Below are 16,999 nucleotides of genomic sequence, written 5' to 3'. Positions count from 1 at the left end.
AAGAACCAATAAGATATATGGTTTTCATTTGAGGTACAAATAGTGTTCTTGAAGTTACTGAGGAATTTTTAAATTATACTTAAAAGACACAACAGGTGAATATATCGATCAAATGCCACAGCTCTGCAATAAATTTATATCTATTAAACCAGATGGTGCAAAGCAATAATTGCTGGGGCAAAATCAGGTTCGGTTGGGGTATGAAAGAAAAAACTGGTATTGGCCAACCACGAATCATTTCCTTTCTATTGAATCATATATCTACAAGTGCTTTGGAGCCAAATCCATAAGAATACTTCATGTAATGGACATTAAGAGTAAAAGTGGTCAATTTTATTAGGGATAATGGTCTAAATCACACAGTTCAGAGAATTTCTACAATCTATTGATATTGAATATTGTGATATCCCCTATAACACTAAAGTTAGGCAGTTAAACCAGACAAAAAACTCAAAGATTTTTTGAACTAAGGGAATCCATTGCTGAACGTTTATATGGTTAATGCAAGGAATGCCCTGAACTGCGTTACCTAAACTGGCTAAGTGATCTAGCATTTTTAGTAAATTTAATACAGTATCTGAACAGTTTAAGGACTGTCATTCACCCATATGATGTCAGTTTTGGCTAGACAGACTACCACAAATCATGTACAATTCTTGAAAGAAACATTACCATACAATGCAGTCACCATTCATCTTACCTTGCAGCTGCATCCACTGTCCCTGGAGATGAGAAGGATGAAAATTTCCTCTTTGTACTGGACAGGGGAGTGGTTGGTGTAGAGCTGGTATTACTGCAGTTGAGTTCTTCCATGATATCCCCCAAAATGGCGTCCTCGTCCAGTTTCACAGGTGCCTGTAAGACAATAACATGTTTAATTTGTGTCTCAGTTTCTCCACTGAGCCACTGGTACCTATCAAGTTCACTGTGGTAGTTGCCATACCTATCCCTTCTATGTTTACCATCTTTTCGCAATGCGTAAATACTCTGAATACACAATTAATACTGACTTAAGGAACCTGGAGGTTCATTGCCGCCTCACACAAGCCCACCATCAGTCCCTATTCCTGTGCAAGATTAATCCAGTCCCTATCATCATATCCCACCTCCCTCAAATCCATTTTAATATTATCCTCCCATCTCGTCTCGATCTCCCCAAAGGTTTTTTTTCCTCCAGTTTCCCAACTAACACCCTATATGCATTTCTGGATTCGCCCATATGTGCTACATGCCCTGTCCATCTCAAATGTCTGGATTTAATGTTCCTGATTATGTCAGGTGAAGAATACAATGCGTACAGATCTGCGTTGTGTAACTTTCTCCATTCTCTTGTAACTTCATCTCTCTTAGCCCCAAATATTTTCCTAAGAACCTTATTCTCAAACACCCTTAATCTCTGTTCCTCTCTCAAAGTGAGAGTCCAAGTTCACAACTATACAGAACCGGTAATGTAACTGTTTTATAAATTCTAACTTTCAGATATTTTGACAGCAGACTAGATGACAAAAGCTTCTCAACGGAATAATAACATGCATTTCACATATTTATTCTGCGTTTAATTTCCTCCCAAATGCCATTTATATTTGTTACTGTTGCTCCAAGATATTTGAATTTTTCCACCTCTTCGAAGCATAAATCTCCAATTTTTATGTTTCTATTTCATATAATATTCTGGTTACGAGACATAATCATATACTTTGTCATTTCGGGATTTACTTCCAAACCTATCGCTTTACTTGCTCCAAGTAATATTTCTGTATTTTCCTTCATCGTTTGTGGATTTTTTCTAACATATTCACGTCATCCGCATAGAGAAGAAGCTGATGTAACCCGTTCAATTCAAAACCCTGTTATCCTGAACTTTCCTAATGGCATATTCTAGAGCAAAGTTAAAAAGTAAAGATGATAGTTCATCTCTTTGCTTTAGCTCGCATTTTATTCCTTTGCTGTGGTCGTGCCAAAGAATCAGTCCCATTCCAAGGTTTATTGTATGAATTCGTAACAAGCTGTTTTTTATGGTGATGGGTTATTAGCCCTTCGCCCAACCCCCAAGCTGGAGGACCACCCCTTATCGATTGTCGACTGCTTATTCAATATATTCGCAGCTACCCTCCATATCTGGAGGCCGTCTCCTCTATCTGCAACCTGAGGACGCGCCATGCCGTGGTGATAGGGATCCACAATACATGGACACAATTAATAATTAAGTAAACAGACCACATCACAGAACCTGATTAATCAGATAAACATTACAATCTCGTCTCATCAAATATAAATAATATGTTCTTCTAAATTTAATTACGTTCAATGTAGCCAACCTGTATGCTTAGCTGAAAACTACAAATAGTAGTAGTGGTAGTAAAGTACACGAAGAGTCAAGCCTAACACACTGACACACCCGCAGTCTCTCAGCATTAGTCTGGCATGTGATCTTTCATATAAGTCATGAATTATTGTTTATTTCCGGAAATGGAGTGAATCCTACCTCAAGTTCAGAGCAGTTGCTCAAAATGTTTTCAATTACATTCTATGCACATGTTGCAGCAATGCACAGTGCTTCCTGGAGGCTGAAAAGCTAGCCAAAAATAGTAAATGCAATTTTAACACATTCACTTATCTACGTGATATCCCACCCCTGAGTAGTTACATATATATATATATACACAGACTGATCTCTTCTAGACAAAAATGCAAATGCTGAGGCAGGAATCTTCTTCTTCTTCTTCTCCTTCCTCTTTGGCATACAGCTCTTATAGTCTAGCTAAAGCCTCCTTTAAAACAATAGCCCATCACTTCTGTCCTCTGCTCTCTTCTTCCATCTCTTTATTCCCACTTTCCTCAAATCTTCCTCAATACAGTCTAACCATCTCAATCTGGGACGACCCCTATCTCTCTTTCCCTCCAGTGTTCCAGTGAAGATCATGGGCAGGAATCTACAGTGGTATTTTCAGTTTCTATATCACACTGGGTCCATTAGCAACACACTATGATGGAGAATTACAGGCAATTAACACAGCCCTTCAACAACTCATGAGTCACATTAACAAATTCACAAAAGTTGTGATACTCATGGATTCCAAGGCAGGAATACAAGCAATAATAACACTACACCCTGAAAATTCTAAAATAAGAGAAACACACATCCTTGCAAAATTAATTCAAGCATTACATAAGGAAATTGTGATCCAATGGACACCAGCACATTGCCAAATTGCAGGAAATGAAGCAGCTGACCTTCTTACAAAAAAAGGAACAACCATTAAACAAACTACTAATCCTAAATTATCCTTCCAGAATGCTAAAATCTGGATCAAACACAAAGTCTATCAAGCCTGCAGGACAAGACATTCTGAAGACAGCGAAAACAAATCCTAGGGCATACTGTTGAAGGACAAATCTATCATTTCTGATCTATCCCGGAAGAAATCTGTGGCACTGTTTCGCCTCACTACTGGTCATGACTGCTTGGCCTCACACCTGCATAGGATCAATATATTCCCTTCGCCACATTGTACTCTCTGCTTGGACGTGAATTCCATCATGAATAAAGACCACTTACTGCAGTATCCAGCAATTACGAAGATTAATGCTGATATAGCATCTCAGCCTACAAGTTACTACTGGGACGCTTTTGGTATTATATGAAATAAAATAACGTAACAAATATAAATCAGTGCTACTTGCTTACTTATATGGTTGTCAAAGGAGTTGTCCTCTCCGCCAGAGGTTTCTTTCTTGTCTTCTGTCCACTTTGATAGTAAAGATATGAAAAGTTTGTCATCTTTAATATTAATAATTACTGGCTTTTGTGACCTCAAAATGCGGTAAAATGTATGGATGTATGGTTCAATAGATCTTGAAGTTTCACTTCTGCATGGGATTCCATGACAAACAGATCCAGGATAACACATTTTCTGAGCATTTAAGATTCTCTTGTATAATGGGTATATGTCAGCATTTAGGTCTTTCATTTCTTCTCTCATTACATTAGTAAAATTGGCATTCAGAAAAAAATGCCAATACTTCTTCCTCATTGTAGTTTTTCATAATAGAGCTGTTGGTTGATGTCAACCTCCAAGATTTTCTTATTTTAGAAGCATTTGGTGCTTTTTTGCATCTCCTCTAAGTTTTGCATGGTCCACATTACCAGATTCACGATGTTTCATTTGTGCTGCGAAAGTTAAACTCTCCACACTTTCTGCTGATTTCCTCGACACTTCAGTTTTCCTGCGTTTAAAACTAGTATTGCTCTCTCCAAATTCGGTCTGTGGTCTTTCTCTCTTCCCTTGAGTAGGTTTTACAACTTTGAAGTGGCACACACATTATTTATCCAACCACTGTTCATTGTTTTTCAAGAACCTATCAACCATTCTATTTGATTCATTGGATCTGCGAAACAATTCGCCACAAAACCGGAAAATATATCTCTGTAATGATTTTACCTGATAGGAGGAGTTTTCTATATCAGCTTTTGCTATAACAAATTGAAACAGAGCGTCACGCCTGCTCTTCTCTTTCTACAAAATATGAAATAATTCTCTCCATGAACAATGATATTTCATTCCGAAATCAAAATAAACTATATAATCCTTGTGGTTTTGCAAATATTTCTATATACTAAGTCAAATTAAACTTACGATGAAAGAGTAATGGAACGGAGAAAAATTCATTTGCATGGAAATATCATATGTACTTCGGTACATTAAAATAATATAGGCTATACAAATTAAACTTGTTTTTCTTTGTGGAATAATAATGAATTAATACTGAAATTAAGCGTATTTTAGTAGGTTAATTTGTCAGTATGCAATGAATTTAATGAAATTTTATAAAAAGGGGCAAATATAGGTTAATTTTCCATTTAAGACCATAAACTAAACATGTTAGGCAACACATCCGTTAAATAAATAACACTGGGCAAAGTCAGGCAATTATTGTAGGTCTGTATAAAGAATAAACTTCAAAATCTCAAACTACAAATATACATCCTATAATAACATATCCTCAGCAACACAGAATATTTCAGTGGATCAAAACGGATATAATATATAAATGCCAAAACTTAGTTTTACACAAACAATAACAATAATTGCTTCTTAATTTACAACAAGAACACAAAAACAATATTTCAATCTTTTATCAAAAACACGCAACCACAACACTGAAACCACGACACTTCATCCACTTTAAAGGCTATGTAAAGGAATGCTGCTGAGAGAGTGACAGGTTTATAACTGCCAGATAACAAGGAATGAGGGGAACTAAAATAAATATCATAAAACTAAAAATGAAATCAACATTTTTGGCCAGCTTTTGTCTCTAGGAAGCACTGTGCAATGTTTCAAGTTTTGGGATACTAGACATGAGGTCAGGAGAACTCGATGCACTAATTATCACACAACAATCTCGTAGCTGGGTAAGAATTCTGGTAACTTAGGTTTGCTTTAAGTCTGGCCCAGAACATAACGCATGTGTGTTCCTCATCAGTTGTTACACCACACTCACAGTTTATTTTGTCAATCTCAGTCAGCTGTCTGAACTCTATTGACAAATATGTATTTTTAAACATAGTTATATAGTACCACAATGCATTTTTCTCATTTACTAAAACGTATCTACTGAAGAAGTCGGACAAGTTTTATGTCTGCCTCGGTTCCTACAGCTTTTGGGGTTATATGACAGGATCGTTCAGATGTAGGGTAAAGGTTGGTAATATTATGATACTAATAATATTATGTATGATAGTACTTTTTGAGAAAACTCACAAATTAAACCAAACCCTTTAACTCTATTAAATATAGAGTATAGGCCCTAATCAAAATTTAACAGAAGAAATACTGAAATCAGAAGAAAACACTGAAATAATGAAACAATTATCTTTAAAGACAATTAATATTAGGTACCCTCCACAAAACTGGCTTCATTTATACACCAATGGATCCTTGATTTCCAGGGAACAAGGTGCCGGTGCAGGTGTTACGTGCTGTCTCTTCTCACTTTATAGATCTCTTGGATATGGAACAACAAGTTTTGATGGAGAAATCATTGCAAGGAAGTGAAAGTCTCGGGAATCTTCTATGCTGCATCAATAAATTTAAAAATGCAGTTATAATGTCAGATTCCAAAGCAGCTATTCTATCAACAGTCTCTAGACACACATCTTCATCTCAAACAGCAGAAATAACTAAAATGCTCTCCCAATTAGTAATACTCAATAAAATAATTGTATTCCAATGGATACCATCCCATTGTGGAATCCTGTGAAATGAGAATGCGGATGCTTTAGCAAAGAAGGGCAGCACTGCTACTTACAGACCTGTTACTAAATCTACGTATTAGTCTGTGAAAAGATTTATTAAATCTACAAACTTAGGCTTCTTACTTACTTACCGGCTTTTAAGGAACCCGGAGGTTCATTGCCACCCTCACATAAGCCCGCTATTGGTCCCTATCCTGAGCAAGATTAATCCAGTCTCTATAATCATATCCCACCTCCCTCAAATCTATTTTAATATTATCTTCTCATCTACGTCTCGGCCTCCCCAAAGGTCTTTTTCCCTCCGTCCTCCCAACTAACACTCTATATGCATTTCTGTATTCGCCTATATGTGCTACATGCTCTGTCCATCTCAAACATACTTAGACTTCAACAAACAAAATTTGGTAACACAATCTCAAGGGAAAAAATGGAACTCTCTGCATCATAATCCACAGTTAATTCCCGATTTACCACGAAAATCGTCTGTAGCTGCATTTAGATTGGCAACAGGCCATGACTGTTTGACCAAGCACTTGCATAGAATTGGAATATATCAATCCCCTAACTGCCCATTGTGCAATTCAAATCAAGAAATGGATTGGGAACACCTCAAAATCTGTGCTTCAATGGCTGACCATGACAATATCTTTGAAAAATATTGGAGTGCAAGAGGTCAAATGACTTTATTGTCAAACACCTGGCATTAGAAAACAACAACAACTTTTTGAGAATTTTTTTTACAATTTTACTGAGTGAAAGAAGGACCGGTTTTGTGCAGAAACTTGTCCACGAACATTCCCTTAATACATTGACGCAAAAAACCGATCTTCCTCTGGCTCAGTATAATTATAAAAGATTCTCAAAAAGAACTAGGCTATCATAACATTATCAGTATCTCAATTTACCAATCTTTACCCTATTTCAAGGTTAAAATTAAAAAATTGTATACTTTCCTACTTTAATCAATAATCTTTCATCTATGGTACAACAGTTACTGAAAAGGGTTAGCAATAACGAATGTGCTATGTCTTTTTGTGTATCTAGCTGATTAGCATGCTAGCTATCACGTGTCATTGTAAAATACACCCACCTCTTTTTTTTTCTTAGCTGGCATATTCATCAGCATGCTTCTGATGTTCTTGCCTCCAGGATCTGCTTGCACCTGATCACTGCCCTTCCCATGTCGTCCCTTCTTTGATCCACTACCTCCTTTCTTATTCTTTGATGCAACAATAATAGAGTCATCATCTAGGTCATCATCAAATATTTCGCGTCCATCTTCCACATAACCACAGCCATCTGAAAATCAATTCATAGAATACATGGACTTCATATCACAATTGAGGTGGTTAAAAGCAAAGGGGTGTAAGTGACATTTCTAAAAAAACTGTTTAAGTGCATCCAAGGTAAACTAAAGCACTTAAAATGTCAGTGGTAAAGGGATATATCTTTTAACCACATCACACATTAATATCTAAAATTAAAACTTCACGGAATTTACGAAAGCTTAGTAACTTTTAATCACATTTTATGGAAAATAACGTAAGTAACTTACAACCCTTTACTTCTGACTGCCTCAATTTCAAACTTAATTTCATGTACAGTTAAAAATTACACTGAAAGTCAATCCCACAGTACATGGACTTGAAATCGGCATCTCTTCATGTCACAATTTTAAATTTTATATACAGATTAAAATTACACTGAAACTCAGTTCATACAGTAGGCTATATGGACTTGAAATCGGCATCTCTTCATGTCATATTTTCAAATTTTAACTTTATATAGAGTTTAAAAATGAAATGTAACATAATAATATATAATAAAATTAATGATGTGAAAACTACAAGCAGCATACAAATACTGAAGGGTTCACATCGCAGATCTAATACTATAACTAGATAACTGCAAATCTAATGTTTTTTTATTAATTAGAGAACAGCTTTTGTGCATCCAGCCTATTGTCTCCATGTATAGTAATGCTGTATAGCATATTTTTTTAATAAATTATTTGGCTTAAGAAACCATAATGGATCTCTAAGCTTACTACTTAAATAACCTACTGAAGTAGGTAACTCTATTAGACCCGTGAAATATCAACTGCAAGAAGAAAAAGCTCCATTTCTCACAAAAGCTTACTGTATTAAAAATGGTAAATCTATGAAAACTGTAAATCATACTACACAATAACCTGTCAGATCTGGTGATCGGGCAGGCCACCATCCCCTGCATTGCTGAAGTCGTCTAGAATATTTAGTTTATCCCTAGTTATGTAAACTGCTGCATAGATTTCACATTCCATTGTGATGTGAATGGATAGATAATCTGGTTACAGTACCATTCTGTGGTAATGGTTTAATCACAAAAAAAAAATGGGTTCTATAATGCACTTCCTAGTCAGAGTAAACAAAACAATGAAAAGGGAATTTCTTAAATTCGTGGGGATTTTCAGTAATCTACAAGCTAATTGTCCGGATGTTAACATACCCGCTCAGATGGAACCATGCCTTATCTGTGAAAGTCACCTCCAGAGTTTCCTCACTTTCTTCAGACAGAAAGTCCTGAAACCTGCAATATTGAACATACAGTGCCACACTCTACACAAAGCACTTCTCTAGTCTCTTCCTTAGTTCTTTCTCCAGAGGTTTGCAGAAGGTGCTCCTTTTTCTATTAAAAGCTTCCTTTGCCATTGCTATTCTTCTTTTGACTTCTTGGCAACAGCTCATATTAACTGCTTATAGTACACACCACGTATTTGAAGCTGTCCACTTGCTCTACTGCCTCATTTAGAATTCGCAGGTTTACCTTCTTTACTTTCCTTCCTATGACCATGGTCTTCATCTTGTTTGCATTTATCTTCATTCCATACTGCTCACAGCTGTCATTTAGCTCGAGTAGCATATCCCTTAGTATCATCTCCTCTTCTGCTAACAATGCCATATCATCAGCAAATCTTATACACTTTATTCTTCTTCCTCCTACTATCACTCCTATGTTCTGAAAACAGTTCTTCACTAAATCCTGAACAGGGTAGGTGATGAAGGGCATCCTTGTCGTATTCTTCTCCCTATTTCACTTCCTTATGACATTTCTTCTCCTATCCTGACTTTGACTCATTTCATATAAAGGTTACTGAAGAGCCTCCTCTCTTTCCAATCCACGCCAATTTTCTTCAGGATCCCCATCAGTTTATTCCAATCCACTCTGTCAAACGCCTTTTCCAGGTCCACAAATGCCACATACACTTCTTTATTCTTCTCTAGGTATCTTCTGCCGATTGTTCATATCAGTCCAACTGCATCTCTCGTACCTTTTCCCTTCCTGAAGCCAAACTGCTATGCACCAGTAATCTAGTATGTCTTGTCTCTATCATGACCATAGACAAATAACAGATCATGACTGATGCAAGTAACAACCATTGTAGATATGTGCCTTGGATGTGTATGGTTTGTGACTTTTTATTTCCCCCCTGTAGACCTACTTTTTCTGTTTTTAACCAATAATAGCTTCACATATTGTTTTAACCTTGTATATTAGCTGTGATGTAATATAAGACAATATTTCGAAAATATCTAAATATTTCTTCAGCTACTTCCGTAGTTAGGAGGTTAAAGGAGAATAACTTGGGGTGTACTATAAACAGTTAACCTGAGCTGTTGCCAAGAAGTCAAAAGAAGAATAGCAATGGCAAAGGAAGCTTTTAATAGAAAAAGGAGCACCTTCTGCGAACCTCTGGAGAAAGAACTAAGGAAGAAACTAGTAAAAGTGCTGTGTGTGGAGTGTAGCATTGTATGGGGCATTACACGAAGTGAAGAGAAGTGACTAGAAGCATTTGAAATGTGGATATGGAGAAGGATGGAGAGTGTGAAATGGACAGACAGAATAAGAAACGAAGCTGTTTTGGAAAGAGTGGGTGAAGAAAGAATGATGCTGAAACTAATCAGAAAGAGGAAAAGGAATTGGCTGGGTCACTAGTTGAGAAGAAACTGCCTTCTGAAGGATGCACTGGAAGGAAGGGTGAACAGGAGAAGAGTTTGGGGCAGAAGAAGATATCAGATGATAGACGAAATTAAGATATATGGATCATATGAGGAGACAAAGAGGAAGGCAGAGAATAGGACTGGAGAATGCTGTGGGTTTGCAGTGAAAGACCTGCCCTTGGGCAGAACACTATGAATGAATGAATAAGGTTAATTGTATTGCGCCACGATACTGTACCAGAAATGTATTTAAGTGGTTGCAAGACTTCGGTCTTGTTACTAAATCATACAGTTGCCTAATGTTCGTTTCCCATGAAATTATTTTCTGGGTCAGGAATACATGGTACTGTCATGTTAAGAGATGGTCTTAATCATCATATTATGGAATGACGAAGTATCCAAAAGGTACTTAGTTTAATTGAACCCATTTAACACATGATAATTATTATGTAAGACAGATTTCTAATATTCCTTTAAGATGCTGCTGCTATATGCACATTGCACAACAACCTGATGAACAACCTTTTCTAGCACATCACATTCCATCCCAAAGTAACATTTAACCAACATACCAGGAACCTAATTTTTCTCGAATAGTTAGCTAGCTATCCCCTTCCCCTAACCGAACCTTCTTTCATATCACGCAACATGAAAATAATATAATATTTTGTACAAGAGACAGCTATGCCCTGATCAAATCCTCCAACTTTGTCACTGAACTAGGTACGGAATAAGCTAAGACATGCTAACTTAATCATTTGTATAAGGAATAACTATCATCTCAAAAAGCTTTCTAACCTTGTCAGTATACTAGAGTCTAAGCCAAACCAAATTAACCTGATTGTTTGTATATATAAAGAATGACTATTGCTCCAATAAGCCCTCTTATTTACATACTCCTGGGCATTATGGTCCTCAGAAAACTTTAGTTTTCTTTATAACTGTAGCCCATATTCTGCTTCCTATCCTCAGCCTTCTTTCTCCACCTCTTAACTTTAAGACTTCTCAAATCCTCTTCAATACAAACTCTCTAACCTAAAGGGAGAAATGCTGTGTGCAACTGCAGGTTAGTGCATACAATAATGGCACAAGTCTTTATACGAATTCTAGACATTACCCTTGCATGGCTCATGATCAAAATCCTTAACAACAACGAACATATTCAGTTATGAAGAAAATAACGCATGGTAAATTTAGGTGATTTTAAAAGTGAAGATAATATTTTTGATCCAAGAAAAATACACTTTTTTTAAATAAAAATACTACCGAATCTCACAAAAAAAAAAAAAATAAACCTTATAAATTCGACAATTTTCACTTTCAAAACCACTTGAACTTCCCATGCACTAATTTTGCTCAGTTACTCACCATCGTCAACAATCCAATCATCATCCTGTCTCTCCAAAACCTTCTTCGAGTACTCTTTCTCATCCACTTCATCATACACATTTTCCATCCCTGACATCTCATATTTATTTTTACTTCCTTTGAGCTGCTTCAGTCTCTCCAAGGCAGCTAATCGCCCCTTCTTATCAATCTTCTGTCGTTTCACCCTCGGACCTGGTGATGCTGGCAAAGTTAAATTACTTAAGAGTACTGCACATGTGAAAACAGTTTCGAAAATGCTAAAAAATGTGAAAGAACATGGACATACATAGAAACTGTAAAATACTTTTACAACAATCATTTTGCAAATGCTAAATTCAAAAACGAAGGTGGACAGTCATTAATATTACCACAAGATGTGAGATGGAACACATTTGTGGACTCTCACTGCATACCGGTACATAAAAAATTGGGCTACGTTCATGAAAATTTGTGAAAAGAGAAGAGACAAAATTTGATTTCGAAAAAAGTAAGTAACTTTTAAATTCAGTGCAATGCAGAAAACCTATATCAGTAGCACTTGACATTTTTCAGAAAAATGACTGCACAATTGGCAAAGATCTCGAACAATGAAAAGCTCAGAAAGATAATTTGGAAAGACTAGGTATATAATACAATGGCGGGCTTATGTGAGGGCGACAATGAAACTCCAGGTCCCTTAAAAGCAAGTAAGTATATAATACAAGAAGACAAGAATCATCCCACAATAAAGACATTTCAAAGCGCTACAATCAAGCAATTACACTTTCACACTTTTTGGCTGTTTTGGTTGATCTTAAGCTTCAATATTCTTCCAAAAAAAGAAAAAAGTAAAGGTATCCCCATAACATGCCATGAAGGCACTTGGGGGGCATGGAGGTAGACCCCATGCTGTTCATGACCTCGGCACTAGAATGAGGTGATGTGGTCAGCACCATGCTCTGACCGCCTTTTACCCCCAGGAAAGACCCAGTACTCAATTTTATAGGAGGCTGAGTGAACCTCAGGGCCATTCTGAAAGTTTGGCAACGAGAAAAAAATCCTGTCACCACCTGGGATCGAACCCCAGACCTTCCAGTCCGTAGCCAGCTGCTCTACCAACTGAGCAAACATAAACTAACTGTAGAAGAACATGAATCTGCACTTCAGCCTCATTCTTACATACAATAGTGAAACATGAAGCAAAATCTTGTCCATTTTCAAAAATTATGTACACAGATTAGATTTTAGGAGGTGTGTCTGCACTGCAGTGGTGAAATCATAAAAATCTATCACAGTACCTAATGGCAAAGACATCATCAATGCAAGTAGTCAGCTTCTAACTGCAAGAGCACCTTCTGTTGGAGTAAACGTGTTTTCTCTAAATTTGGTGTTGTGCATTCTAAGTAACGCAACAGGCGTGGTACAGACAAAGCATCAAAACTTCTGTTCCTATACAAACATTTTAATAAGCAAACACCATTAAACACAATCCAAGATGAAGAAACTATTTGAAAATAATTTGCTGATTTTTCGTCTATTTGTGCTTGTGGTGTGTTGTTGTCTTTTAACATAATATGTTCTAGTATTTTTATTGTTTAACATATGGGTATGTTAGTGAGTGTATAGATTGGTTACCGGTATGTCAAATGATGCTAATGTTGAATTGTGGGTATGTGTTTGTTCTTAATGTGGTGACTAGGTCTGTGTTGTTCTTGACTGCAGTGTGATTGGTAGAACTATACATTGTTTCCGATAATGTTTTTCATGTATTTAGCTAGCTTATATGCTGGTGCAAACCTGTAATTAATTAGGAGTAATTACTTTTGTAATTACTTTGAGGTCATTTTACGTAAAAATTAACGAAATTTTTGTAATTACAAATTAATAATTTTAATCATTAAAAATTATTTCTGGAATGCAAGTTTTTACACCTATGCTATATTATATGAAACTGGAAAAAAAGAAGATTCTAACATTCTCATGCAAAATATTATACCTACAGCTCCATGGGTTGTTGAGTTATTGGTACTTTGATGTAACATTTTTTTTCTTAATTTTTCTATAAATTTTTATACAAAATTAAAATTCTTTTTGCGAACAAACTATTTAACGAATTTCATGTACTTTTCAATACTTATTCACTTTACTATGGTAAATTTATGCGAAAATGTCATGCAGATATCTTTTGACATCTCCGGAGAAAAAAAAAAATAGGTATATAGGCCTATTATGCATGCGTGCGTGTGTGTGTGTGTGTGTGTGTGTGTGTCTTTTCAAAATGTAGAAAACTCACGTCCGGATTCCCTTAAATAATAAAATCTGATTTGATTTTAATTTACAAAATCATGATTTTTCCCACTCTAATTAGGACTGTAACAAGATTAGAGAGGGTTAGACAAGGGAGTAGCTAAATGGCAGGAAGTTGAATACTATGGACAAGGTCAGAATGAGTTAGATGAGGTGGTAGCTTAGTGACAGGAGGTTGAGGACTGTGAGAAGATTAGAGTGGGATAGTTTTTATTTTAGTAGGTTATTTTACGACGCTTTATCAACATCTCTGGTTATTTAGCATCTGAATGAGATGAAGGTGATAATGCCGGTGAAATGAATCCGGGGTCCAATGCCGAAAGTTACCCAGCACTTGATCGTATTGGGTTGAGGGAAAACCTCGGAAAAAACCTCAACCAGGTAACTTGCCCCGACCGGGAATCGAACCCGGGCCACCTGGTTTCGCGGCCAGACGCGATAACCGTTACTTCACAGGTGTGGGCCTAGAGTGGGATAGATGAGGGAGTAGCTAAGTACCGGTAACAGGAAGTTGAGAACTGTGACAAAGTCAGAATGGCTTAGAATAAGGGGGTAACTAAGTGACAGGAGACTGTGGAGTATGGCAAGGTTATTGGATTAGAAAGCTTTTTCCTATTTTTTTTTTGACAGAACCTATTCTAATAAGTAACACAGAAAAGTTCTTAAACGAATAAATCATCATATTTTAAGCACCATGCCAGCTATCATGCTTTTTTAAATTTTAAGCAATTTATTTTTTTCTTGTCTTTTCGGAAAGGTGTAATTACAACTGATGTGCAACATTCCGGCATTCTGGAAATGTTACATTATTTAAAACTTTCAAGATTATTAGATAATTAAAATACGATGAAAACGCTGTTTTGAGAAAGGCAATTCTTCTTAGCAACTGCAAATTTCTAATTATCAAATTTATACTTAATTGCTGTCGTCCATTAGAAATTCTTGATAACAAATACAACATACGGTAATTTGCTCGGAGACGTCGTTGCATATAGACCACTTTTACACTAAACCTAAAATTTGTTTTTGCAAGATATACTAAAACCCTAACCTAACCTTACCTTTTCCTTAATCTGTGACAGGTTACGTTAGGTTAGGTTAGTGTTTTAGTATGTTGTATACATTAAGGTTAGGTTTAGTGTAAAAGTGGTCTATATGCAACGACGTCTCCTAGCAAATTACCCAACATACAGGTTTCCCCGTTCAACTTTCTCTGCCTTTCCTAATGATAGAACAAATACGTAACTTCCAAGAGGTGAATGCGTCTACAGCACGGTGCAAATACCTCAGAAAATAAGCGGATTAATTCCGTACAAAAAAAGATCTCTCCCTCAATTTTTTTGGTTTGACGATGTATTTCAAGAACTTCATGGGCTAAGCCGCATACGAATTTAAACTAAACAATAATTTTCATAATCAATTTACATATCTATAGAATTATACTGATACAATAAAAACTTACAGCTGTTATCGTCCATCTTCTTTCAATGTTTTCGTACTTTAGTTATTGAAATTAAAAGATGCCACAGTCTTCTTCCTCGCATAAAATAAATATTGCCATTTGGCGCGAAATGTTCATTTTCTCAGATTGCCAACCAGTTTCGTCAAATTGTGTTCCGACAATTTCCCTCGTGATAGTTTACAATTTCCCTTTAGCGAGTAAAATTTCCCTCAATCACTCCTGTCTACATCAAAGACGTTTTATAGTTTAATCATTGAGCTCTATACTAAAATAATGTTTATAATGTTCAGTTCACTGAGTTTAATTGGTTTAATCAGGTTTAATCATCTACACCTCTTTTTTTTTTAAATGGGACATGACAGTTAAGCGGCCGAGCCTGAGAGGATAAAAAGAAGGCCGAGCTTGGAACTACAGTGCTATGTTGCCAATATGGACTACCACGCTGCCAGCTGAAGCCTAGATGATCTAGGGTGACATTCAATTGTTTTTCCTATCGCAACGCTTCTGTCATGTCCCATCTTTTTTATATAAAATAATATTAAAATAAAGTATATACCTACACTTCACTAACATAATTGCATGCTATTTACAATGTCACTTAATTTCACTAGTGGTAGATAAAATGAACGCAACTGGACTCCCTGTCTCTAACTGGGACATGTAATCGCAATGTGTCGGGGGGGGGGGGGGAGATTTTAATGGTCTGTAAATGGGAGTTCGGTAATTCCCTGAATATCCTGCTCAAGCCACTGTAGAAGAGAATAAAAGACACGAAAAACTTGATAAATGAACCAATATTGCGTTATCAAATATATTTTGATTCAAGCAATATTGCTTCTTCCTGATTTTCTGACTACTGTTTCTCTCTCCTCGGACCTTTGGTAATTATTTGACAAAGTCGAACAATATTCAATATTCATAATTCTAGAATCTGATTGTAAAATCCTTGATCACAAACGTAATCAGGGGTGAAATGCTAAGGAATAACGAAGAATGAAACTGGAAAAGCTGATCAAAAGTGTTAAAAACTCTCTCTCTCTGACACAAATTTTCCCCTTTTCTCTCAAGGCATCAGATTTTCCTCGGAATATGGGAATTTTCCCTTAAGCCCTGATCACCAGAATGATACAAAGGAGGAGAGTTCGGTCAGTGTCATGAATTGGGTCCGGCATAGCTCAGATAAAAAGAGCGCTCACTATGCAGAGCTGAGAGGTCCTGTATTCGAAAGAAAATACTGACCATTGACGCAAATACTTGAAGCACTATTGTAGCGCTGAAGTAAGTTCAGTCCCTGAATAACATATATGGATGAAAAACGAAAGTTTAATGACCAGTGATGCTAATACTTGGAACATCATTGTGCTGTTGAATTGTGTTCAGACTCTGAATAAAATATATGAACGAAAAACTATAGTTTTATTCGCAGTTCAGAATTATGTTTTCAAATGTAATTATAAAAAATGAGATGATTGAGCCTTTCCATAAGAGTACGGACATTTAACAAATCTCCAAAAATAAAAACTGACAGCAGGACAAACCTTCAAAATATGGACGTTTGGTAACCCTATCTTCAATAATAGGTATCTACATGTATGACTACATATATTCATTCATTCCCGGTGCTGGAACAAATTTTTCTCCAAT

General features: G+C 36.3%; 1 protein-coding gene across 1 annotated transcript in view; it reads right to left on the bottom strand.

The window, feature by feature from the left end:
* The window catches only part of LOC138696022 (DNA polymerase alpha catalytic subunit-like), a 110,631-nt gene extending 95,153 nt beyond the window's left edge, over positions 1 to 15,478 (bottom strand). Inside the window, exons 1-4 of the mRNA XM_069820502.1 lie at positions 15,356 to 15,478; positions 11,608 to 11,808; positions 7,350 to 7,558; positions 701 to 855 (exon numbers count right to left, since the gene is read on the bottom strand). Of these exons, the coding sequence (XP_069676603.1) occupies positions 701 to 855; positions 7,350 to 7,558; positions 11,608 to 11,808; positions 15,356 to 15,371 (581 nt within the window). The 5' untranslated portion in view covers positions 15,372 to 15,478. The remainder of the gene's footprint in view (positions 1 to 700; positions 856 to 7,349; positions 7,559 to 11,607; positions 11,809 to 15,355) is intronic.
* Positions 15,479 to 16,999: the final 1,521 nt, after the last annotated feature.

The sequence above is a fragment of the Periplaneta americana genome, chromosome 3 (assembly GCF_040183065.1).
Source record: "Periplaneta americana isolate PAMFEO1 chromosome 3, P.americana_PAMFEO1_priV1, whole genome shotgun sequence".
Taxonomy (NCBI): Eukaryota; Metazoa; Arthropoda; class Insecta; order Blattodea; family Blattidae; genus Periplaneta; species Periplaneta americana.
This window is presented reverse-complemented; position numbering and strand designations above follow the sequence as displayed.